The following is a 26,777-nucleotide window of genomic DNA, read 5'->3' as shown; positions in this document are numbered from 1 at the left end:
GCAGGCTACTTCTCTCCAGGCTGGCAGGTGTCCCATCCGTCGGCAGATGAGAAGCCTTCTCAAAAGCCTTTGTATTATCACAGATCCCCTTGGGTTATGGCTCATTTCCTGATGGTAATAGAACTTTCATGCTGCTTTTGGTTACAGATAATGGCTGGATTCGCTGCTGTCCCTGGACATACTGCAGAAGCTCCAATATGACCCAGAAAGGGCTTTCGATCAAGCCAGCCTATGGGTGGTGATACTAGGATCAGTCATTCACCTCTCTCCCCTGCAAACAAAACCCTTGGTCAATTTCACATTGCCATCCACAAACTGGCATGATTGGAAGCTTCTCTGGCTAACCCTGCTGTGACACAATGTGTTCCTGAGAAATGGGGTTTTGTGGCTTTGGCAAGGAACAGAGGGAATCGATTAAGAACTGGCCCTAACCTTGTGGGCTGACATATAAATGAGTCAGCGTGGGCCCTGCTCTGTAACTACCATCCTCAAAAATACTATTATGGCCCTGGAGTATAAAACCACCCATTCTGGGCATTTTGTTTTAATAACCAATGTTTTACGCGGTACCAGTGTGGCATGAATTCTAGCCATTCATGTGCATTTAAAGCCAGTGGAAACACAAATAAAACACAGGAAAACATATTTCCAAACCTTTGGACCTCTGTTTATTTGTGTTGGTCTAATGATTTCGCTGTGAATGTAAACTCTGTTCTCAGCCTGTTGAGACTTCCACATTCCAGACTGAGAAAGTCACAGGGACAAATTCTCCCTCTACTCAAGGAGAAATGAAGAAATGAATGTGTCCCCCACCCCAAAAAGATCTCCATCATCTTCCCTTGGGCAGTATCAGTGTGGGTTTAATGTGACTTATGTTAGTTATGACTAACTTTTCCCATTATTTCAGTCGGTTTGTGCAGAGCATGACTAATATCACAGTCCTAAGCATGTTACTCAGAAGTAAGTCCCACTGAATTCAAAAAGGCTTGCTCCCTAGTAAATGTGTTTAGAATTGCAGCCTGAGTCTGGATCTAACCCAAGGGCATTAAAACGTTTTCCATCTATTCATTTTTGTGTCACATTTGTATTCCTCCAAGGACAACAGGTGGAATATATGGGATTATATTTAAAGGCAGTGCAGTATAGTGGTTAGTGTTGGATGAAGCCTGGGAAACCTGGGTTCAAGTCTCCACTTAGTCATGAAGTTGACTGGATGACTTTGGGCCAGTCTGTGGCCCTGTTCAGACTCAATTGGGGGAAGGGTGGTTATGGGAACTATGATGGGGGAGGGGGTAGCGTAACCACGACATGCGCACCCATCACACAACTGGGAACCATGCAGTGCTGCATGCTGCATGCACCCCCCTCCATAGTTACCTTAACCACCCTTCCACCTCCGCCAGTGATCCCAGCAGCCCTCATGTTGCAAAAACATGCACGTTGGCCACTCCATCCATCACAATGTGCCAGCAAAGATAGAGAAAGTCTGCACCGGCTAGAGCGCTGCTGGAGGTGTGGGTCATTCTAGGCTACCATCTCTATGGTTGTGGCTTGTACATCACCCAGAGCCCATTTTAACCACTGGGGACCATGACACACATAACGGTAAGCCCCCCTGGGGCTCCTTAACCCTTTTGCAAGGGGGTGGTTAGCCAGGGTGGTTTCAGAACCATGGTGAGCAAGTTTTTGTCCCCACACACACATGCCAAGCCACTGTGGTTTGTGCAGCTTCCCTAACCATCATGGCTTAGCGTGACATCGGAACAGGCCCACTATCTCTCAGCCCAGCTTACTTCAGATGTTTGTTGTGAGGATAAAATGGAAGAGGGACAGAAACCCTTAATTCCTTGGAGAAAAGTTGGATAAAAATGAAAAACAATTAAACAAACAATCTCTGTTTTACTCTCACAACAACCCTAAGGTAGGTTACAGTTATAGGTAGGATACAGATAATGGCTGGTTTCACACAACACGCTAATCCACACCCAGTGGTTGAATGTGGGTTGTTGAACCAAGGTTGTTTGTTGAACCATGGGTTAGCATGTTGTCTGAACCCAGGACATTTTCTGCAGGGTGGCTTGTTAACCATGCAGTGTGGTTTATTTTTCTCAAACAAGCCACCCTGAGAACCCATGGTTTGTTATTGGGTTGTTCAGCATGGTTAACAAGCCACACTGCATGATTAACAAGCCACCCTGCAGAAAATGTCCTGGGTTCAGACAACACGCTAACCCACAGTTCAACAAACAACCCATGGTTCAGCAACAACTCACACTCAACCACTGAGTGTGGGTTAGAGTGTTGTGTGAACACAGCCAATCATGTGTCCAAGTCAATCCTGTGAATTTCATGGCTGAGCAAGAGTGTCAAAATGTGTTTGCAAAATTTAATTGCTGGAGAACAAGCATGGGCTGTGGCCTCATGTCTTCAATGTGGGCATCTGGTTGACCACTGTGGGAAACAAGATGCTGGTCTACAAGCCTTTTGCTCTGATCCAGGAGGGCTCTCTTCATGTTTTTATGTTCAAATTCAACCACAATAATTTAGTTATGGCCCACACCACCTCTAATTTAAAGAGGTTAGTGATCCAGGCAACTGCAATGAGAAGTGTGTCAGTGCCCTGGGGCGGGGGGTTACTGCTTGCACAACTCTGTGTGTAGATGCACAATTGCTTGTACAAGCAATATGTCTGCAAAACACACTATTACATGTGAAACAAAATCTTTGACTTCATTCCGCCCTGCCCCGATACATTGTTCTTCAGCAAGCCTTCTTTGCATCTTCTATAAAATAATGGAGAAGATGTATTTTGCACCAGAATTCTCCAGAAAAATAAAAACTCAGAGACGCTTCCTTAGCTTAACAGTTTGTTCTTCTGACAAAGAAAATATTTGCTTTTCTTATCAGGTTTTTCTGCCCACCACCTTGTGTTTACCTCACTGGACCAGGCTGGAAACAAAAGAAGGAAGAGATTAAAGGTATTGCCCAGCTGGAAGCCGTAGAATCATAGAATCATAGAACAGTAGGGTTGGAAGGGGCATATGAGACCATCAAGTCCACCCCCTGCTCAGGGCAGGAGTCCAAGTCAAAGCAGCCCTGACTGATGGTTTTCCAGCTTCGTCTTGAATGCCTCCAGTGTGGGAGAGCCCACCACCTCCCTGGGTAATGGGTTCCATTGTCGTATTGCTCTAACAGTCAGGAAGTTTTTCCTGATGTTCAGCCGGAATCTGGCTTCCTGGAACTTGAGCCCATTATTCCATGTCCTGCACTCTGGGATGATCGAGAAGAGATTCTGGCCTTCCTCTCTGTGGCAACCTTTCAAGTACTTGAAGAGCGCTATCACATCTCCCCTCGGTCTTCTCTTCTCAAGGCTGAACATGCCCAGTTCTTTCAGTCTCTCCTCATAGGGCTTTGTTACCAGTCTCCTGATTATCTTCGTTGCCCTCGTCTGAATCCTCTCCAGTTTGTCTGCATCCTTCTTAAAGTGTGGTGCCCAGAACTGGACACAGTACTCCAGATGAGGCCCAACCAGTGCAGAGTAGAGAGGAACTAGTACTTCACATGATTTGGAAGCTATACTTCTATTAATGCAGCCCAAAAGAGCATTTGCCTTTTTTGCAGCCACATCACATTGTTGGATCATATTCAGCTTGTGATCTACAACAGTTCCAAGATCATTCTCACTTGTAGTATTGTTGAGCCAAGTATCTCCCATCTTATAACTGTGCATTTCATTTCCTTTTCCTAGGTACAGAACTTGGCATTTATCCCGATTAAATTTCATTCTGTTGTTTTCAGCCCAGCACTCCAGCCTATCAAAATCACTTTGAATTTTGTTTCTGTCTTCCAGGGTATTAGCCATCCTGCCCAATCCTGCCTTAAGGATAGAATTTGTGAAGATTACATGTTCATGACTGTGCCCGGTTCGTAGACAGCATGAGAGACACATTTCACCCCCCAGTGACAGAGTGTAGGTTTTCAGAACCAGCAGTAGAGATGCAACATTTTAATTAGAGTGGTGACCAGAACCAGCCAGGTTTGTCACCACCATGCTAACTGTGGCCTCCATTAATTTCCAGAATAAAATAAATCAGATTAGGAGGAGTTACTTATGGGAAAGCTTCTACTTCTAGGATAAGGAAACAAAATTTTGACAGCCACCACAACTCCACACATCCACATAGAAGGTTTGTCTCCCTGCCCATGGTGCGATCCCACATGGCTACAGTGTCTGAGTGATTATCAGAACCAGTCACATGGGTCTTTCTCAACTGATGGCGATACCCTCCCTCCCAATCTGTGTTCAGCTGAATGGTAAAGGTTATACAGAGTGGCCCAAAAGTAGGTATACATTATAGTTTATTTGCATTTTATTACATTGTTTATTACATTTACATTTGTTTAACACTGTTTAATCACGTAAGTGCTCGAAATGTATTCCATCAATGTTGCAATATTCCTCGAACCTGTCCAGAACACTGTGACACACAGTACGACACAAATTCCAGTCCGCATCACTGTCGATAAATGCTTCCGAGATGAACTCTTTTAATTCGTCCACTGTCCAGGGATTCCTCTCAAAAACCTTATTCTTTACTACATCCCCCCAAAAGAAGTCCATTGGTGTTAAGTCGGGTGAACGTGGCAGCCATTCAATGCTGCCACGTCGTCTGATCCAATGCTGTGGGAAGGCGTTGTCAAGATAGTCCCTTACTGCAAAAACATAATGAGGAGGTGCCCCATCTTGTTGAAAGAGCAGTTCGGTGAAGTTAGCCCTGGTTCTGAGTTGTGGCACTACCATGTCGCGTAACATGTTTAGGTAATTGTTACTATCCACAGTTGTATCGAAGGAAACTGGTCCTACAACACCTTCGCTGGACAGTGCAGCCCACACTGTGATGCCTGGCTGGTTCAGTTGGGATGTGATAGTCAAATGAGGATTTTCATCTGCCCAATACACACAATGCCTGTTCATGTGGCCTGACAACTTGAAAGAAGCCTCATCTGACCAGATAATCTTATCAAGAAGGTCTGGTTCGTTAGAGATTTGGTTATACATCATCTCACAGAATTGCAACCAACGGTCTGGGTTGGCCTCCAGAAGACCATGTAACAATCTTGGACGGTACAGCTTCAATTTCAGTTTACGCATTAAGCGTTGCAAGGACGTTCTAGGTATGGATAGCTGCTTAGACACACATCGTGTGGACTTTTTCGGACTGTTCACAAATGTCAGAGCGACTCTCATCTCATTTTCCTCTTTCATAGACATCCTAGGACGTCCACATTTCGGTGCATTAGCCACTGCACCTGTTGCTTCAAATTTATCTCTAAGACAATAAATTGTCAGATGTGTTGGTGGAGGAGTGTCAGATGCTTCTTGCCACGCTGTGCGCACCTGCTCAGCATTTTCAGTCTTCCAGTACTGCTTTAGAATCCACTTTCTTTGTTCTTGACTCAAGTTCGCTGCCATCATTCACAATATCAGTAAAAAAAAAATAACTAAAAAACTAAACAACTGTATACCTACTTAAGGGCCTCACTCCCCTCACTCTCTACACTTAACTGTTTTAACTGTCACTCCCTGTCACTCACTCTTCCCAACTGTCATTCTGACTCCACCCACACATCTTCTGCTCACACATTCTCTCCCCTTCCCATCAACATTCTAAACAACGGTATACCTACTTTTGGGCCACCTGGTATAATTAGCCATGCCTGCATTGTTGCAGGTTTCACACACGTTCAACAGTAGTGACTCCCATTCAGTTGCTTGTGTATGTGTGTGAAGGGGTGGGGGGTGTTACTCCTGTATTCCACTCCAAGGAGCTCCCAGCCACATATTTGGCTTCACTACAGCTGATAAATTAGAGTGAGGGCATACTCACAGAGGAGGATCAAAGTGGCTCTTGCTTTAATCATGTTTAACATCTGCATATAGAACCTACATTAGGCAGAAGGCTGGATTTAGCTACACTTTAGGCCAATAGCACATGCATGCTAGCCCTATCCCATGGTCCCATTCAGTCTGGCCATGGAGACACGGTGGTGTACAAAGACATAACAACTTGATTAACTATTTAACCGAAGCTGCAGGAAGACAGTAATTCCATGCAGCCCTAAATTCGCAGTATGCGTATTCCGCTACATAAGGGATTGTGATGTCTAAGTGGGCTCCATCCTGACTCTGAACAGGAAGCAGTTAAATTACTGGTCCTCGCTGTGCACCTCAACTACAAGCCAACTACATCTAGGTAGGTGGATCAGGCATGCCTCAGGGACATTTCGGTTCCCTTCCCTAGGGATGGTTTAAGGAATCTTCCTTCACCCTACAGATTTAATATCTCAGGGTAGTGTCTTTGCCTTTTGAGACCTAATGGGACCTGTTTACCAGTCACATACTCCTGCATCATGAAAAAAGTACTCTCCCTAGGCGAGTGCAAGCCAGTGCAGGTCAGGAGTTAAAACATCCTACTTAGTGCCAAGATGACTGTCTAATCCCGCACTAGGGAGGATGGGCAGGTGCCAAACTGTAGGCTGAGCTACAAATTTGGAAGTCCCCAGTATGAATGTCATCTTTCTCATGAACTCACCAGGAGGTCTTAGACAAGTCTTGGTCTCTCAGCCTCATTTCCCCACCCCCAAACTTCAATATGGGGGATAATGACTCTGTCCTGGGTTTTACAAAACAGTTGACTTTGCTTTATTGGACATGCTTGGAAGACTATTGAAAAAATGCTAACCCATGACTCTTAAAAACAATATAAGATGTCTTATTATGAAATGTGAAAATGTAAATAAGTAAGTAGTATTTTATTAACTTGTATGAAAAGGAAGATACAGGTTTATAATGAATTCATAATAAATTCTGGGTAACTGGCATAAAAATAATGGTTGCGATGACCTGGATGGTATCCAAAGACAAAATGTTGATTTAAACCCCTTTTGTGAACCGCCCAGAGAGCTTCGGCTATTGGGTGGTATAGAAATGAAATAAATAAATAAATAATATAACTTGGGCCAACAGGTTATTTGAGTAATGAACAGGCGTGAGACTGTATCCTTCCAGGTCAAAAGTGTACTTAAAGTTTTTCACTTATCAATTAATGAGCAAAAAATATTGTGTAAGTTATACACATCAAAAAGCTTGACATGTAGATATCTAGAAAAATGTATAGACTTAAGTTTAATTGGCAAACTTTGAGTAAGGAGCTATCTTCTCAAAGGTATAATTCATAATTGATTTTATCTAGTCTGAACAGTGTATATGTAAGCCTTATATGTATGTTCCATTTTTTTAGGAATGCTTAATAGCAGTGAGATAATTAAGACTGTGAGTTCTAATTTATGGGACAGTAGAAAATATTAGTTATGAGGCAATTTCTACACAAGGAGAGTATAAATATGTGCTCATTTTAAAATGTGGGAGCTGAATAGGCTATTCAGTAATGAATGGGGAACTTGGTACTTAAAATGAGATCTCTCCTTTTTAAGCTATTAAGATCTAACAATCTTTAACAATGCTCTGTTTGACATCAAGAAATGTTTTAATGTCATTTTATGCAAGTTATATTTTGATGTGGTATTATAAGCATATTTCTAATAAAAATAAAACATGGATCAAAAAAGTTTCCCATACTAATCCTTGCTAGTACAAAACCTGGATTGCAACCCACAAAGTGTTTTATCTGCTATAGGTGGTAAACAGGTGGCTAAATGTTCCCAAAGGACTGAACTACAGACAGATAGCTCAAACAAAGTCAAACCATAACAATACTGGCTTACTTTACAGGGTTGTTGTAAAGGACTGCAACTAGATAATGCATGTGAAGTACTGCTTGAAAGTGCAGTACAAATGTTAAGTAGTAGTAGTAGTATAGTTATGCTCAATGCCACCCTGTCCCAACTCAGCCATCACTTTTCTCTCATACCATGCAGCTTCCTATTTTTCCTCTAGACCCATGTACAGCCACTGTTTATATTCCTTTGCTTAGCCTAAAGCTATCTCTGGTTCTCTGGTCAGTCTTAGCCAGAGGTCACCAGGGGGAATTAACGGGAGATGGGTCTCCTTAGGTCAAAGTTTACTTTGGCCTCTGTTTTCTAGTAGACTTGACAGATTATAAACTCCAGTGGGTACAGAGTAGTCCACACCCAATTGGCAGCCTGAAAAAACACCACAAAGCCTGCAGCAGAAAGGTGTCCAGACCACAGGGAGAGTTTTACAGTCTCAAGATTTGCTGACACATCAAGAGACCGAGGAAGGTGATCACCACACAAATTCTGGCATTGATTTTGAAAAGGATGATCTGAGTACATTGCTATGCTGACATATAGGAGACTTCACACCCTCTTTTGAGATGGGGAGAAAAAATGGGAATGTTTTGATCACAAAGAATTTTTTAGAATTCTTTGAGAGTATCAGCAAGGATGAGGATAGGGGTGATCTGGTAAATATTAGCCCAGTTTGTATGAACATCTTGCTTGTTTGCGTGTTTAAACTATGGCACCTGCTGGGTGCCATTTGCCTAATTACCTGCCTGGGTGCAGCTTGTCAAGTTGTCCAAACCTGAGAGGCATGGCTTGTTTGAGGGGGAAATAACCTATGGGCTGTTGTTGGGTTATTTGAGAGTTGTTTCCCCTCCAACAAGCCACCTGAGTTAGGAGGACATGACAAGCTGTGCCTGCGTGGGTAATTAGGCAAATGGCACCAGCATGTGCCATGGCTTAAGCAAGCCACCATGGCTTGTTCAAGCCACAGTGATCATGTGAACCAGGTCAGTATATGCATATACTGACTGTGCAGGTTCAGAAACAATTTGCCCCTGACTACCAGTGACTGGTCACCATGGGGAACAGGATGCTGGACTAGATGAGCCTTTGGTCTGATCCTGAAGGGCTCTTCTTATCTTCTTTCATTCTATGTAAGAGTTGCTTCAAGATAATTACAGGAAGTAGCAAAAGAAGCATGAATGACTCACACTTCTTTTCACACTTCCATTCTAATGTGAGGAAGGGGAACTTGCAAATCTCCTCCATGGGGAGATACATGAGTTTCACACGCATAAACCTGTGGATCTCATGTACCTGTTCGTGCGCGCAGCCAAGTTCCATGGCATGGGCTGTGATTGCATGCTGCAACAACCTTGCTGAAACTAAATGAGCCAGCTCAGAGCCTGGCTGTAAATACCACCTTGAGTTCCATGATAGAAGAAATAAAATAATGTATGACATTTTAATCTTTTAATGGTTTGTAATCCTCCAAGAGAACATGGGTTATGAGTATAAATAAGATAAATAATCACTTCCCACAGCTCCCTGCAGATTTCCCATTCATACGTTACTGCGGAATAGTGAGAAGAGGACTGAGGATTGGCCTGTGCTTTCCTCTTTGCTGCTTCCTGGGGTTGTGGGAACATTGTTGTGATATCTCTGTCTCATCTCCTTCCTTTGTGCAGGCAAAGATCTAACAGAGTCCAATTCCAAAGTATGTGGGTATATAGGACTCGACAGCATGGGTAGTAGCAATGTGGAGAGCCAGAAGCTAAACTTTGAGGAACAGCCAGATTCCAAGGTAAGCTGTATATGGTGGTTCTCTTTAGGGCATCTATTTATAATATTGTAACATAAAATCAATGAATGCCACATATATCTTTATGGGCAGCCCCTAGTGGTAAAGGTGTCTGTGGAAAGGTGGGCCCTGAAGGCCAGGGAGAGTTCTGGAAGTAAGAAGGCCTGCGGGTGGAGTTTCCCTGAATATGGGGGATAAGACCCAACATAACTGGGAATTAAGAAACACATTCCTATAATTTGCCACACTGAAAACATCAATGTATGTAGGGTAACTGTAGCAGAAGATATAACAATTCCATCTAGGATGGAAGTCATTATACCTGCACAAATAAGGGGAGTAACTAACAGTGATATGGTAGAAGGCATTATGCAACCATGTGAGGGAGCATTGGGTAGATACAATGTGTTGGTTGCACAAACTCTTGGAATTGCTAAACAAAACAAAAAAGGAGCCTTTCTGGTTCGGATTGGAACATTAGCTCCAGAACCTCACATTTTAAAGCATGGCACTAAACTGGGAGAGTTTCTCCTACATGCTGGGAATTAAGAACAAACTGAAGGCACAAAATAAATTAGGAAGCCTTGGAATATCAAACAACTGATATTGGCACTACATATTGATGAAATACAATAGTCAGAGAACAAGAAGCACCTTATTACAAATCTGTTGGAATAATATGCAGGAAAACAGAGCAAAAAAGGGAATTGCTCATGCCAAGTATTGAAGTACAGTCATTCTAATCCAGCAGGTGGTGGTGTTACATGTACAAACCTATGTCAGATTCCACTGTGAATGGGGAGAAAGGGTAGGTCCAGAGATTCACCTTCCACATGCATTAGTGGGTACTGTGTCTGAGTAAGATTGCCAGTTTATATGGAACTAGGTATAGATTTGGCAAGGATCAGATAATACAACCGCATACAACCCAGCGAATGTGATCCTCACTGCACAGAGGATAGTTGGAGATATGCCTTTCATTCTATTTATGTGCATGCCAATGGGCATGCAGTGTGCATGCCAATGGGCATGCAGGGGCTTAGTCTTATCTGTTATTTCTGCACCTTGACTGCACCTCTACATTAAGCATGCACTTTAAAAAGAATGCAAATAGCCTTGGAGGGGAGCTGATCATTATTAGGAGCACAGCAGGGAGGGACGGGGGTTTAATCCTTCCTCCCTGTTGTGTTCCCGATTAGAATTCTTCTTTGGAAGCTGCTGTTTTCTTTGGGAGAAAATCCTTGATTCAAATCAATGGACGATTTCCTCCCAATGCAAAGAGCAGCTTCAGAGGAGCAGCTTCAGAGAGGAGAGAATTTCATCAGGATTGCAGCAGGGAAGGAAAGAGTTAAATTCCCTCTCTCCACCTTCTGTGATCCTGAAAATTATTAGCCCGGCAAGGGCTGTTTTTGTTTTTGTTTTTACTGCATTAAATCCAAACATGCATTTAGTGTCATGTCTAGTTTGGCCCTCAGTCTCTTATGTATGGTTGTTGCCTCTTGTTATCAATAACATATGATACATCACTATGCTTTTGACACCATTGATCATGGTGTCTTACTGGGTCGGCTCTGCACGATGGGAGTTGGGGGCTCTGTGTTACAGTCGCTCCGCTCCTACCTGCAGGGCTGATTCCAGAGAGTGGTGTTGGGGGATTCCTGTTCTGCCCCATGGCTATTAAGCTGTGAGGTGCCACAAGGTTCTATTCTATCCCCCATGCCATTCAGCATCTATATGAAGCCATTGGGTGAGGTCATCAGGAGTTTGAGGGTGGGGTGTCACCAGTATGCTGATGATGCTCAGCTCTACTTCTCCTTGTCATCAGAGTCAGCTGGGGCAGTGAGGGTGCTGGACCAGTGCTTGGAAGCGGTAATGGGCTGGATGAGGGCCAATAAACTGAAGCTAAATCCTGACAAGATGGAAGCTTTGTGGATTGGTGGTTCCCGAGTCCGGGAATTGGGTAAGCGACCTGTCCTGGATCGGGTTGCACTCCCACTGAAGGAGCAGGTGCGTAGCTTCGGGGTATTCCTAGATCCATTCCTATCACTGGAGCCCCAGGTGGACTCTGTGGCCCAGAGTACTTGGGACCAGCTTCAGCTGATCTGCCAGCTATGGCCTTTCCTGGACAGGGATAACCTAGCCACAGTAGTACATGCACTGGTAACTTCCTGATTAGACTACTGCAATGCACTTTACATGGGGCTGCCCTTGAAGATGACTCGGAAGTTGCAGCTAGTGCAAAATGCAGCAATTAGACTGTTGATCGGAACATCTCGCAAAGATCACATAACACCAGTCTTAAAGGACTTGCACTGGCTGGCTATATGCTTCCGGTCAGAGTTCAAGGTGCTAGTAATGACATTTCAAGCCCTAAGCGGCTTGGGACCTCGATATTTGAGGGAGCACTTCCCCCTATATATGCCTGCCCAAGGACTGAGATCTGTTGGAGCCCTCCTCTGTGTCCCACCAGTGCGAGACATACACTATGGTGGGATGTGGGCCTTCTCTGCTGTGGCACCCCAGTTGTGGAATGCTCTCCACTTGGAGGCCCGATTGGTGCAGACACTGGTTTCTTTTCAGCGCCAAGTTAAAACACGGCTTTTCACCAAAGCCTTTGAGGGCTAATTGAATTCCCTAAAGTTGCAAACTGTTTTATTGTTTTACGTTTTTAAATTGGTATTAGCTTCCTTAATGGTTTAATATATTTTCAGCTGTTTAAATTATGTATTGTTTTAAACTGTTTAAATTGATTTCATCTGTATACTGCTCTGACATCTTAATGATATAGGGCGGAATACAAATGTTTGAAATAAAATAAATAAATAAATGTGTTACACATGACTATCTCTAAATAGGGGACCACTGCAGCTCAAAAATGAGAGATATGCTGCTACGTTGACCATTTTTGTTGGACCCTTCTGAAATGCATGAACCCGCCAATAAAAATACCATTCCAGACAAACTCCTCAATCAGATATGAACTCTGACCATGGTGAAAATTTGACACCGTGCTCATATTCAACCTTCCCAGTTCTGATTCTTTATGTGTAGAGTCTCTTTGGAAACAATCCACCAGAACATTACCACAAGGATATGGGGTCAACTTCTATAAATAAATGTCTAATATCACTGGGACACCAAGTGATTTACCAGTACTGGTACTTTGCTATTAGGTAAACAACCAATATGACATCGTAACGTGGCCTTAGACAAGAGGCAGCTGAAACACTGGGCTTGGTATGGGGAATATAAGTCCCTAAGGAGATCAGCTAGTGCCTTGAACAGGAAGAGGCAACACCCATTTGAGATCGTAAACTTCTAGTAACTTGATAGGAGGAAGATTCCTCATGGCTCAAGCTCATATTGCTCAAGAGACTAAAAAGCCTTTGATTTTAGCCTTTGGATGCTTGACTGTCTTTTACATTTGAGCAATGGAAACTTACAGGAAGCCTCTCTCTAGACAGGCACTCTGCCCTTGGATGAAGTCTGGTCTAGCATCGTGCTATAAGCTGGCAAATGTCACGCAGGCATACATGGCAGATGAAATAGAGACTAGTGTGCCCCATTGCAAGAGCCCCCTGCCAGCAGGAAGAAAATGGCAATTCACTTCCCATGTAAACTATGGCAAGCTGTCAGCAACCTAGTCCATTAGATCAATCCCATGGGCCGACAGAGAAAGGGGCTTAGATTCTGGCAGTGTAGGGACTTCACACATTTTGTACTGTACACCTAAGATGCTTCAAGTATACACCTGAAGAAGTCACATGTGAATGGGGCTACCATGAGTTCACAAACACATGTATCATACAGGTCGGCACACTCATCGTGGAGCTGTGTTTGGCCGCAGATTCCTGTTGAGTGTATGTACACTCAGGTTAGCCTCTGCAAACTGTGTGACAATGTCATTGTCTCTCATTTTCGAAGAGAACAGTTGCTTCTTTTCCAACACTAAGCCTGGCAGTGCGTGGTTTTTTGTCAGGGTTGACCCTGAGCGCAGCGATTGGCAGAGTAGCTCAGAGTCTGAAGAGGAACCACAAAACGTGGGGGAGGAAATTTCCCAGGCCTGGACAGAGATGGATAGGCCTACTCCTCAAGCTTCAAAGACACAGCTGGATAGAGAGGGCCCCTCTTCACCCATCCCTGTGAGAGACAGCGAACAGGGAGTAGGGGGGCTGGTAGAGCCTGAATTCTTAGATGCTAGATGCAGACGCAGAGACAAGAGAGAAATGGCAGGGGTGGAGCTTAGGCAATCTGCCCGATTGGCCCAGCAGGAACAGCTGCACTTAGAGTCCTCATGAGATAGAGGCAGATCCCCACCCACCCCTTAAGTTAGGACAGCAAGCTCGCCTGTTCCTCAGACGGGGGGCAACTTTCATAGTTTTCCTTTGAACTCTTTCAAGGTATTTCCTTTATAGACTGTTGGTCACTGACAAATAGCATCTGAATGACCCATTGAATTAAGTGGATTAAAAGCCTTGGAATTGAAGTCTCTTGACTGTGTTTTGATTTGGTTTTTGAAGTTTTACAGCAGGGGCAAAGGGAAATGTGACAGTTTTCATTTTCTGGGGAATCTTGCAGCCTGTCATGGTAGTCTTAGAGGATACACTAGTCAGGAACCTAGACAAGAATGTTATTGTCTCCCTCCAACCAGATCAGAACAGACAGGAAATTCCTGATTCCACCCAAGTCCAGTGCCATCTAGTGACTAAACTGTATGATGGTAGTATCCACACAGAGCCGCTCAAACGTAAACCATTTTCCCAGAGGACACTTCTGGTTCAGTTCTATGTTCCTGTACATCATTCATAGGTTCTTCCTCCTTAAAAGTCTATCTGTTTACTCCTCCACCCCATTATCTCCTTGCACATGGCAGCGAGAAAAAGACAGACTCTCAGGGGCTTCAAAGAAGCTCATCTGTTTTCGTTGCTGCCTCTGTCTTTCCTCTGCTGGCCCTCTGTGGTTGCTGGTCTGCCAGGGATTACGCAGCTTGCAAAGCTGTAGGATTTTGCTGATGAACATTGATACTGGCTCTTGCCAAGTGAATGTGCTTTCTTTCATTGGCAGATAAGTGGTGAAAGAAAACCCTAAACAGTCCACAAAGATCAAGAGCGGGACTGATAACTTGGCATCTTTTTATAGGAGAAAAATGTCTGTGGCATTATCTTGACCCTTGGAAGAATGCAGGGACCAAAAGAGGGCCAGCAAAGCTACAGAAAGGACCTTTGTGTTTGCAGTGCTGAACTCATTGTGAAAGCAAAGCCTATCAGAACAGAGAGTGCGCCAAGATGACTGGGAACTGTAAACCTAGGAGATGCTTTGCACTGTGCTGAGCAAATTGCACGTGAACGTTCATTTCCATTTGGATTTCCCTAACTCCAAAATAAATAAAGCCTTCACCATCCCCACGTTTTTCAGTCCACCTGTAATAACATCTCTAATCACATTCCCTTTAAATGAACCTCTAAAGGCTTTGAATGGGGACTATTATGATTTCTAGTGGGAGCTGCTTTGTCCCACATTTCATTCTCACTGGTGACAAGCTGAGCTCAAGGTAGTACATGCCGATATTATTCCCTATGAAGGCTGGTTTGTTTTCTTGCCCATTTGTACTGGAGATGAAACTATGCCTTGCAAACTTGTTTCTGTATGTTGCTTGGATGAAGGGTTCCCCCCACCCCTACCTTACATCTTGCTAAAAAAAAATATTGCTGCTTTGTTTCTTGGGGTTGTATAACCTGGTCACTCTGTCAAGGCTAGATGGTCTGTAATCCAGTTAACATAGTTCCTGTTTAAGCCTTCCTGCTCTGTACTTTAAAGACATTAATTTTATGATGCTATTAGCTGAAGCATGCCACATTGTTTCATTTTTTATACCTAAAAAAACCTTAATTCTCCCTCTGAGGAAGTGTTCTGTGTAACTCGAAAGCTTGCACATCCAATGTTGGGAACATCAGTTGATTCAATAAAATGTATCATTTTCCTCATTCTAAGTGTTTGTTGTGGGAGCTCTAGGATCCTATGTGTATGCTGTGGGACCAAGCCAGCTATGAAGGTCCTGATGTGCCCTCTCTAGGCTGGAGACAGAAATAGTTTTTAAGGAGATTGAAAGTGGTTTGACTAAAGGCATAGTTGTCCATGGTGTACACGTGCCCATTTCTTTTAACCCACTTTTGCCTCTGATCCAGCAGGTTTTTCAAGTTTTGAAATGTTACAAAAACCTGCAAAACCCTTTTACTGGAGATGTCGGTGGGATGACAGCACACACCAAGGGCAACTCTGGCTGGGTTCACATGATTGCAAGGGCGAAAGAACCCATCATTGGTTCTTTTCCCACCCCTACACATGCCGGTCATGCATCTATGTTTTACATAATTACCCGTGACTTGCATTAGGGGTTGTGGGGTGGGTTCGAAGCCACCCCGTCACACCATGCACAAGGTTCGGATGACACAGCAACCCGCACTGCATCACACGTCATTATGTAAAACATGGTCACGCGACCAGTATGCACAGGGGTGGGGAAGAACCAATGATGGGTTCTTTCAACCAGCAGTCGTGTGAACCCAGCCACTGTCTCTGTCATACTATATCTCTCGGGGGGGGGGGGGGGGATAATTCTATTTTTAGCTGGCAATTATGTGAAGTGGGATAACAGTAAATATAATGCCCCTTGAACTGGGTAGTGATTGATACTTTTCATACCTGAAGGTCATTTCCAGATGTTACTTCCACCCAGCAACCCTTGAAGTGTTTGTATCACTAAATTGAAAATGGGTAAAAAACTGACCTCTCTAGAGTTATCTATAGCCATGGGGGTTTGGTGATATGGTTGTTTGTTCCCTTACTAGTCATTTGGCATCTGTCATGAACGCCCTTTTCAATAATTCTGAAACTATTGCAATTATTTCCCTTACTGCATTTCATATCGTTCATATCATATCTCAATGTGTCCCATTTTCTTCTACAATAAGGGTCAAACTATATGATACATTAAATTCAGAGCATAGTGTACCTCTGCTCCTCTTTTTGTTTTTTACTCATAAGTAAGTGTGTGGGGCCCTGATCCACATCAGGACCGCTGAAATTTTAAACTTCTCCCCCAGCTGCTTGTTTTCAGAAATCCACCCACCCACCCAATGCAGGGGCCTCCAAATCCAGGGGAGAGGAACTCCATTGCAGACCATGGAGCTTTCCCCCACTTTTTCTTTATCCCTTGCAGGGAGCAGGGCAAGGGGAGGGTATTTTGGAAAAATAAGCAGCTGAGTGGGTGTTTAAACCTCTCTTACCCATGTGTGCTGGTCCTGATAAAAACTGCAGCACTTTTTACCTGTGAGTATGTATGTATGTATTTAATTTCTATACAGCCCAAAAGCCAAAGTAAAAAAAACCAAAGTGTCAGCTGCATGCTACATATTTAACATACCATGTTAAACATACCATGTAGTTTGAGCCTCACTCTTTGCACCGTGCCTGTACACAGGCCAGGGTTATGTTTCTTATTTTTAGTTTTAAATGGAGGCTCAATATATGCACTGACAACTTGCTTGGATTTAAGTAAAAACAATTTAAAGGGGATAGACAGGCCTGTTTTTCAAGCGATACAGCCCTGCGCTTTCTCATAGCTACGTTTGTCAAAAAGTAGACATGGCAACTCTCCATGGCAACATTGACAAGGACAGTTATCTACAGGTAGGTTTGCTTGTAAGATAGTTTGTGGTGGTATAAAAACTTGCTGGTGGTATAAAAACTTGCTGGTGGTGTGCAAGGCACATGAGAGAGAGCATAGTTCAGTAGTAAAGCGCATATTTTGCATTTTCAAGTCATGCCGACTGCAGTCCTGACAGATGTTATAAGAAAGTGCCATTGGAACAAAGATTATGTATATGTGGAGGTTCTGATATACTGGTCCTAAAGAGATTTTTGAAATCCGTATGACTGGTGGGAACATGAGCGCCGCTCTCACAGAAACAGGTTGTTTCCTCCTGAGTGATACTGATGCCACTGTAACACACAAAATGGCTCTTTTTGTCTTTGCAGTGAGAAAGGTTAGAAAGAGAAAACTCTTTAAAATTGCTGTACAGCGGAGATACAAAGAGTTAATCTGCATTTAATTTTGTTTCTTACATATCTCTGTATTCCTGTTAGGGTTTGAAAGGTTCAATTTTTGTATTGCTGTATTGATCTTTTGCAGAATGTATTTGGCCTTTGGCTAGATCAATAAATGTATGCATTGACTTGTGTGCAGATGGCTCAAGGTTCAACCCCTCCCCTGGCCTCTCCAGTTAAAACAAGGGTGCACAACCTTTTCAGCCCTGAGGGTCAAATGTGATACTGGCTCAGGTGTCAGGGGCCAGACACACTCGCACACATATATACATAAACACACAGGCACACATCCCAGTGATCCTGAGACAGATTGCTCTTTCTTCACTGCTAGCAGCAGCAGGAAAAGAACTATCTATATGAGGATCTGCAGGGGTGGCGGTGGGAGTAGAAAGCCTTCTCTTCACCCCCTCCCCCAGTGATCCTGATACAGACAATTCTTTCCTCAGTGCTGCTACCAGCAAGGAAAGAGCTATCTGTATCAGGAGGATCTGGGGAGAGGTAACGAGTGGGGTACCGCAGGGCTCAGTCCTGGGCCCAGCACTCTTCAACATTTTTATGAATGACTTGGAGGAGGAGGTGCAGGGAATGCTGATCAAATTTGCAGATGACACAAAATTGGGTGGGATAGCTAATACTTTGGAAGACAGAAACTAAATTCAAAGTGATCTGGATAGACTGGAGCGCTGGGCAGAAAACAACAGAATGACATTTCATAGGGATAAATGCCAAGTTCTGCACCTAGGAAAAAGAAACCAAAGGTACAGTTACAAGATGGGGGATACATGGCTCAACAACACTACAAGCGAGAAGGATGTTGGAATTGTTGTCGATCACAAGCTGAATATGAGCCAACAATGTGATGTGGCTGCAAAAAAGGCAAATGCTCTTTTGGGCTGCATTAATAGAAGCATAGCTTCCAAATCCCGGGAAGTACTAGTTCCCCTCTACTCAGCACTGGTTAGGCTTCATCTGGAGTACTGTGTCCAGTTCTGGACACCACACTTTAAGAAGGATGCAGACAAACTGGAGAGGGTTCAGAGGAGGGCAACAAAGATAATCAGAGAACTGGAAACAAAGCCCTATGAAGAGAGACTGAAAGAACTGGGCATGTTTAGCCTTGAGAAGAGAAGACTGAGGGGAGATGTGATAGCACTCTTCAAGTACTTGAAAGGTTGTCACAGAGAAGAAGGCCAGGATCTCTTCTTGATCATCCGGGAGTGCAGGACACGGAATAATGGGCTCAAGTTACAGGAAGCCAGATTCCGGCTGAACATCAGGAAAAACTTCCTGACTGTTAGAGCAATACGACAATGGAACCAATTACCTAGGGAGGTGGTGGGCTCTCCCACACTGGAGGCATTCAAGATGAGGCTGGACAGCCATCTGTCAGGGATGCTCTGACTTGGATTCCTGCATTGAGCAGGGGGTTGGACTGGATGACCTTGTAGGCCCCTTCCAACCCTACTATTCTATGATTCTATGATTGCGAGGGAAGTGAATTCAGCAGCTGGGGTGGGGGCGCTAATCAGGGCACCTGTACCAGGCCTCACTTTGGGGACCGCATGGGGCCCATGGGCTGCAGGTTGTGCACTCCTGTGTTAAAAGGCCCCAGACTGGGAAAGACCTTCCAGCAGAGACTTTAAGTAGACACCTTCCCCAACCTGGTGCTCTCCAGATGTGTTGAACTGCAACTCCCATCATTCCCAGCCAGCATGGGAGTTGCACTCCAATACATCTGATAGACACTAGGTTGGGGAAGGCTAATCCAGTTTGTCTCCCTGTCTTCAAGCAGTCATGCCTAAAGCCAAGGCACCAATCTCAGGCCAATCACACACACACACCCCTTTAATGCAGGAATTCAGCTGCGCCAAAGCTCTGTACATTTCGGACTCGGACAAGAGGAAACACTTCCGGCTGGTTCTGAAGCTCTTCAGCAATGGGCAAGAGATTGGCACGTTCCACAGCAAGCTGATCAAAGTGATCTCCAAGCCCTCACAGAAGAAGCAGTCCCTGAAGAACACAGACTGTAAGTACATGTGGCTTAGGGAGTAGATGGGTTGCCATCAAAGAAGGTCACTAGAACAAGACAAGCTAGGGAAGAAGCATGGCTCAGTGGTAGAGCAACTGCTTTGCATCCGGAAGGTTCCAGGTTCAATCCCTGTCACCTCCAGTTAAAAGGATGAGGTAGCAGGTAATGGGAAAGATTTCTGCCTGAGCCCCTACAGACTTGCTGCTGCTACTCAAAGCAGACAATACTGGGCTGTATGAACTAATCGTGTGACCTGGTGTGAGGCAGCTTTCTATGTTAAAGCGGGAAGTGTAGAGGGGTGGAGGAAATAGCTATGGGGAAAGTGGAATAGAGAACTGGAGCCTCAGTGACAGCTACCCTGCCATTCCATGTCATGCAGCACAATCTTATATGCGTGTTTACTCAGAAGTAAGTCCCACAGTGTTCAACGGGGCTCTTTTATTGCTAATTAGTCATTATTTATTATTTGATTGTTTCACTGTTGTGTTTTATTGTTATATTTTACTGGCAATGATCTTGTATGCTCACCACTTTAGTAAAATTGTGGAAAGAGGTACATATATAAATTTGTGTAATAAATAATAACAAATAGGGAAGTGTGCACAGGATTGCAGCATTAAGCTTGCATTTAAATTAAATCCATTTAAATTTCCATGTGAAAACTCCCCAAATGTCCTTGTCAATCCTGTCCCTGAAGTTCTCCTTCCTGTCCGCTTGCCGTTCCGCAGTGTGCATTTCATCTGGATCAAAGGTCTCCCTCTTCAACCGCCTGCGCTCCCAAACGGTCAGCACCCGTTATCTTTCTGTTGAAGGTGGCACCTTCACTGCAAGTGCCAGGCAGTGGGCAGCATTTACGCTTCATCTGGGTGAGGCTTGTCAATGACATGGTCATTTTTAATCATTCATGCTGGACATTGGCGATTCCGTCCTCCCAGCCAGTGGCATCACTGCACTCCGTGGAACGGTGCCCATGACTGGGTGGCAGCCTACCAAAAATAAGAGTGGTTGATTAACATTTGGCAGATAATCGGTTTAGACAAAATTAGCATCCTTTCTAGGGTTACTGTATAAGCTTGCAGATGGGTGGTTGGTCTGCGATATAACATTAAAATGTCAAATGGATGACAATTTTCTAGAAGGGATGTCTTAAAGCAGGAGTGTTGAGCCTCTTTCAGCTTGAGGGCAGAATTCAATTTCAGAGAAGCTCAGGGGGAAGGGCTGCATTCCAGTGGTGGGTGGGGCCAAAGGCAAAAGGGGTGGGACCAATATACCCAAAATGCCGCCCTGTTTTTAGCTTAAAGCTCTTCCTGCCAGTAACGAAGCCTCAGAAGAGGCATTTCAACCTTTTAGAATGGGAAAAAACTGCACAATGCTGGGAAACCACCAAACAATTGGTGGTCAGGGGGAAGGAGGCAGGGCCAAGGGGAAGAGGGTGGGGCCATCTGGGAAACCCCAGAGGGCCAGATTGGGACATCAGGCAAGCCGAATTTAGCCCGTGGGCCTGAGGTTCAACACCCCTGTATTCAAGCAATTCCTAATCACAGACTGAGATTCGACAAAAGAATGTTTCTTAATGGCCCAAGGTGTGCAGCTGATGTCTCTTTATGGGAGCCATTTTTACTGTTAGGAAATAGTTTCTTGATCTCTCTGGAACATTTGGAATGGAAAGGCTCTCAAGAGTTGGGGAAAGTGGCACACACTTGAGCTAAGGTAGGGTGGGGAAGAGTGAAAGTGAGAGAGGAGGAGGAGGGGAAGAAGAAGAAGAAGAAGAAGAAGAAGAAGAAGAAGAAGAAGAAGAAGAAGAAGAAGAAGAAACAGCAGCTGTAGGGGAAAGCACTGGAGACTTACAGTGATTTGTAATGTTTGGTTTATGTACAAATATGCAAGTAGAGCACAAGTGGAGGCAAGCAGTTTGCACATTCCGTAGCGGTTAGACTGGGAGACTGGAAACTGGGAGATCTGGGTTCTAGTCCCCACTCAGCCATGGAAGCTCACCGGGTAACTTTGGGCCAGTCACAGACTCTCAGCCCAGCCTACCTCACAGAGTTGTTGTTGTGAGGATAAAATGCAGAGGAGGAGGACCACGTAAGCCGCTTTGGGTTCCTTGGAGGAAAAAAGGTAGGATATAAATGCAATAAAAAAATGTCCCAGATCTGCTATCCCACATCAGATCCCCAGAGAGAAGCATCCTACTAGGAACATAGGAAGCTGCCTTATACTGAGTTAGTCCACTGATCCATCTATCCCAGTCTTGTCCACACCGACTGGCAGCAGCTCTCCAGGGTTTCTGGCAGGAACATTTCCAGCCCTACCTGGAGAAGCCGCAGATTGGACCTGGGACCTTCCGCATGCAAAGAATGCATGCCACTACCACTAAGCTACAGCCCCCCCCCTGCATCCCTAGATCCTTCCATCCTTTAGCTCACAGCTCTCTCTGCCTCTCTCTGTCTCTCTTACTGTCCTTAGATAGAAGCAAGTCAGCTGTACAGATAGAAAACGGAGCAATCGTGAATAGTCCAAATCCAGTCATGGCTAAATTGGTATTTGATCTAGTCCCAGCATTATACTCTAGAGACCATTTAAAAACAAGCAGACAAACAAAAAACACCACTTTTTATCAAGTAAGACACTATGGTGAAGTCCACTTCCTGCCGTTTGCCTTCAGCATTCAGTTTCTCTCATTTCGTTCTCTCTTTCTCTCTCTCTCTCTCTCTCTCTCTCTCTCTCTCCTCTATCACAAGCAGTTGAGTTCTGTTCCCAGTCCCGGGGTGAGTTCCCCCTGCGGGAAGGCCACATTCGCTATGGTTCGATCGTTCGGCTTGTCAGCACAGCCACGGGTGTTGCTCTTCCTCCGCTGGTAAGGCTTAGCAATAAATTGGAAAGGAAACTATGAAGACATCTCACCTTCTGGAACGATCTGTAATTCTATACACCTTGGGTGTGGAACTTCTTTCAACACAAGAGCCACATTCCGGTTGGAAGACACTGTCGGGGAGCACATTCCCATGGTGGGAAGAACCAAAGCCCCAAGGAAGCAGGGACAAAAAAAACCAAAATATCACCATATTTTAGCTTAAAACTCTTACAGTCTTAGGAGAAGCATTTCCATCTTTTCGAATGAGGAAAAACCCACTCAAAATCAAGAAACCACCAAACGATCAGTGTTCAGGGGAAAGGGGGGGCGAGGGGAGGTCGTGTGGTCATCTGAAGAACCACGGAGGGCCAAATTGGGACCCCAGGTGGGCCAAATTTGGCCCAGGGCCCTGAGGTTCAATACCTCTGTTACACACTATGTTAGGCTTCCTGGGTTTCACTCAGATTTTGTGACATTGGCTCCTCTCCCCACCCTCTCTCAATGATCAGAAATCTTGCATAGTCACCATGTAAAAATATGAGTACCTAGTCACGTATTCTCCTCTGGTGATTCCTGCAGGCTAACAAGTAGGAGACGGTAACCGCCCCTCTACCATGTGTCCGGAACCTACAGATGGTCATGTTTGATTATCGCTGACACTGCCAGATGAAGAATCCAGATCCACCAAATGTTTTTTATTGTATTTGAAGCAGGGGGAGGTGGAGCCCAGGGGCTTTGTTTTCGTTGCACTTAAACGAAACATTGCACTTACGTTTTCGTTGCACTTAAAGTGTGCTGCTGCTTCCAGTTAGCACACCCATTGCATTTTGGGGATGCTGTACAGAATGTGGTTGTGTGAGTGTCATTGGATCGTGCGTGTGACATCACTAATGATGGATGACACAGTCCTCACTCACCCCTGTGCCTGTATTATTTTGTGACTTTTAAATAATTATATTTTCTTTATGCCTTTTTACCATTTTAGAAGCTGATCATCCAATGCATCCATCCATTCCAACAGTACCTCTTTACTGTGAGAGCATGCACCTAGTCCTTAAGAAAGTCCTTAAATAGGACTTTTCCAGGACTATCTCCTTGTTCTCAGGAGTTCACACACACACACACACACACAGAGAGAGAGAGAGAGAGAGAGAGAGAGAGAAATGAGGGATATAAATTTAATTTCTACATGAAGATTTGGATTTTCAGGGCTGCTTCATACAACATGACTTCCCTACATGGATATCATCTCTTGTCTGACAAGACATAAAGGATAAAGTCTCCTGAACCAGATTTTCTGCATAGGGTGCCTACAGACAAGACCCATGCAGATGTGAAGACCCTGGTGGATTCATCAGTACATTCTCCTAATGCTTGATAACATGCAAGCATCATCCTGATCCTTCAGTGCAGCTGTGTCCTAAGCAAAAGAGCATTTCCCTGCACTCAAGTATAGGAACCAGGGACAGAATTTAAAATGTCTGCATTCCCTTCCAAAGGTGAGGGCTTGTTTGTTTGGTCTGAGCTGTTGTTGTTCATCATCTTTGCAGATCATTCGGAAAGTTGCTAAACAATCAGTGATGTTGGACGTGGATGAGCCAGTCTCCCAGCTGCATAAATGTGCTTTCCAGCTTCATGGCAGCGATGGGATGTATCTCTGCCTCTCGACAGAGAAAGTGATCCAGTTCCAGGTAATGGGGCTGCAGAGCAGAATGGGGAAATCAGATTTGACCCTCCACCCGAGCAGCTATTGCTGTGTTGTAAATATTGCTGTATTCCTTAATTTGGACTCTGTGGCCCAGCAGACACATTACAGGGATGCAGAAAGCTGCCTTATACCGAGTTAGCTCATTGGTCCATCTAGTCCAGAATGACAGAGGCTCTCCAGGTTTTCAGGCAGGAATTTTTCAATCCTTGCTTGGAGATGGTGGGGATTAAACCTGGGACCTTCCGCTTGCAAAGCATGTGCTCTCTCACAGAGCCACAGCCCTTCCCACATCCACCCAGGGCCCTCCAATAATATAGAGCAAGGACTGGACGAGCTGAAACTGCTTCTTAAGAGATACAGAGCCTATATTGATATGCAGGCTGCATCAGCTCATGCTGGGCCCCTGCCTGTTCTACATGGCTGATAGAGAAGATAGCATGGCCAGCAGGACTCCCTTCCTGCTGAGCACACAGGGATATTCTGGGGATAAGGTACCTAACCTGGAGCAAAGCTGCCAGTGGTTGAAAATTAAAGCATCCTAGTCAGCTCTTTGATCCTCCCACAGGCTATTATATGCCAACTCTTGCCAAGGGCTTTAGGGGTGAAAAACAGCACCTTGAATTGTGGTTAGAAGCAATGGCATAATGTTCTCCCCAGTAACCTATCCAGGGTGGAATTGTACTCGTACAGCAGGACTTTGTCCTTCTCTGTTCCCCCCTGCAACCTCCCCGCCAAATCTGCTCCAGAGGGTCTCCCATTTCTCCTGAGTAGATTTTGAGGATGCACCGAGGGCCACAGGGGTCAAGGGGAATTCTGCTGGCAGAAGCAGTTCCATCAGCAGAAAAAAACTGCCGTGGATTTCACCCCCAGTCTGGAGCCATGCATAATGCAAGAAGCAGCAAAAGCTGAAGACACTGAGAGCTGAGCCCTCCTCCAGTCATTCTTCTGAGTACAATCAACACATGGGCGAGGGGACAAGAACACTAATTCTGCCCCCCTGAATCGCCATCATCGTCCTGCATGAGTCAGAGAATAATTTCTGAAGCGGGTAGCCTTCTCTACTCATGTTAGCTCACTACACAATTTAGAATGCAGGGTTCTAGATTGTGGGGAGCCTGCACAAGTAGGGAATGTTTGTTGCTGCAGATCTTTCTCTCCAACTTGTGGAGGGCTCAGAAGAAGTGTACATGACATTGCACTCACACACACACATACAGCTCAAAGTCGTCGCTTTTTCTCTCTCATGAGAAGCAGGATTTATTCTCCACAGGCAGAAAGTGCAATGCCACATATCAATTCAGTGTACAGTTTCAAAGATGGCATGAGAAACTTCGCTCCTCTGTTCATGGCAAACTAATCAGCTGGCCACAAACAGAGAACCACAGTGATGGAAGCTGATGGGTCGGGGGGCTGCCATAAGCTGATGATTGTGCACATTGAATGGCACAGCCCGACCAAGGTTAATTGCTTTACCTGCATGGATGTGGTTGCCATTTCCCAGGGCCACACTGATGCCACTTCAGCAACATATGAAATGAGGAAAATGCACAGCAGAGTGGAGAGCAGATCATATGGAGGGGACTGGACCAGCCTTACCATCAGGCAGAGAGAGGCAGTCACCTTGGGTGGCAGATATTGGGAGGTGGCAGCAAGATGTTGGTGGAGCAAGCTGTGTGCCAAGCAGCCTACTCTGTGCCTCGTAAGTTTGCCTTCAGGTGCAGTGGAGGACACTGTCCCACACCAGTGTTGAAGAAAGATTCAACTGCCAATCCCGTCAGCTTTGGACATCTGATGGGAGGAGGCGCCATCTTGTTCTTTGCCTCAGGCAGCAAAACATATTTGGCCAGCCCTGGGAAGGGATTAGCATAGCACTGCACCTCCTTGTGTGATGTGAAAACTACGTATGGGGCCCACGCAATTCCACTACTCAAACAACAGTAGGAAGTGGCAACAACCACACGAATTTTGGCGTAGTTAATTCCTCATCTTTAAATACTCAGCGATGTTGCTGATCATTATACAGGCCTCTCCATGCCCCAAGGAAGCAAACCGGGAGTTGCTGAATGACAGTTCCTGCTGGACCATCATTGGGACAGAGACTGTAGAATATACATTCAGCGACAGCCTAACCAGCATTCGGGATCCTGTGAGCCCAGTCCCTCTCATAACAGCTCTGGAGGTGTGTACAAGTCCCCACCCCCACCTCCTGTCTGGCTTCTTTGTGAAAAAAATCAGGCAAAAGCTTTCTCAAACCCAGTTTCAGGAAGCTGAAATTCCATTTGACATTGCTGTTTCCTTCTGTACCACTCAAGATTACTTGGGAGTAGATTCAGTACCCTTTAACCACACTATCATCCTCATTATCAGGGTAGTCTCAAGAAGCACTTTTTACTGAACCAAAAGGTAGCAATGCTTCTGGGTGCATTAATGTATCATACAAATGTGTGATCTTGCGTATGTGGTGTGGCGCTCTTACGGAGTCCCTTAGGGAGAGTGGGTGTTGCAGAAAGGT

At 44.8% G+C, this 26,777-nt stretch overlaps 1 protein-coding gene across 1 annotated transcript in view; it reads left to right on the top strand.

Annotated features, from left to right (window-relative positions):
* RBPJL (recombination signal binding protein for immunoglobulin kappa J region like) overlaps nt 1-26,777 on the top strand; it is a 66,672-nt gene that overhangs the window by 36,958 nt on the left and 2,937 nt on the right. The window contains exons 4-10 of the mRNA XM_084853981.1: nt 2,908-2,978; nt 9,456-9,571; nt 19,529-19,700; nt 20,432-20,569; nt 22,445-22,560; nt 24,108-24,248; nt 26,289-26,444. Coding sequence (XP_084710107.1) covers nt 2,908-2,978; nt 9,456-9,571; nt 19,529-19,700; nt 20,432-20,569; nt 22,445-22,560; nt 24,108-24,248; nt 26,289-26,444 — 910 coding nt within the window. The remainder of the gene's footprint in view (nt 1-2,907; nt 2,979-9,455; nt 9,572-19,528; nt 19,701-20,431; nt 20,570-22,444; nt 22,561-24,107; nt 24,249-26,288; nt 26,445-26,777) is intronic.

The sequence above is a fragment of the Heloderma suspectum genome, chromosome 4 (assembly GCF_057233095.1).
Source record: "Heloderma suspectum isolate Gila_16-S chromosome 4, 16-S_ref, whole genome shotgun sequence".
In the NCBI taxonomy this organism is placed as follows: domain Eukaryota; kingdom Metazoa; phylum Chordata; class Lepidosauria; order Squamata; family Helodermatidae; genus Heloderma; species Heloderma suspectum.
The sequence above is the reverse complement of the archived record's forward strand: the minus strand, read 5'-3'. Positions and strand labels throughout refer to the sequence as shown.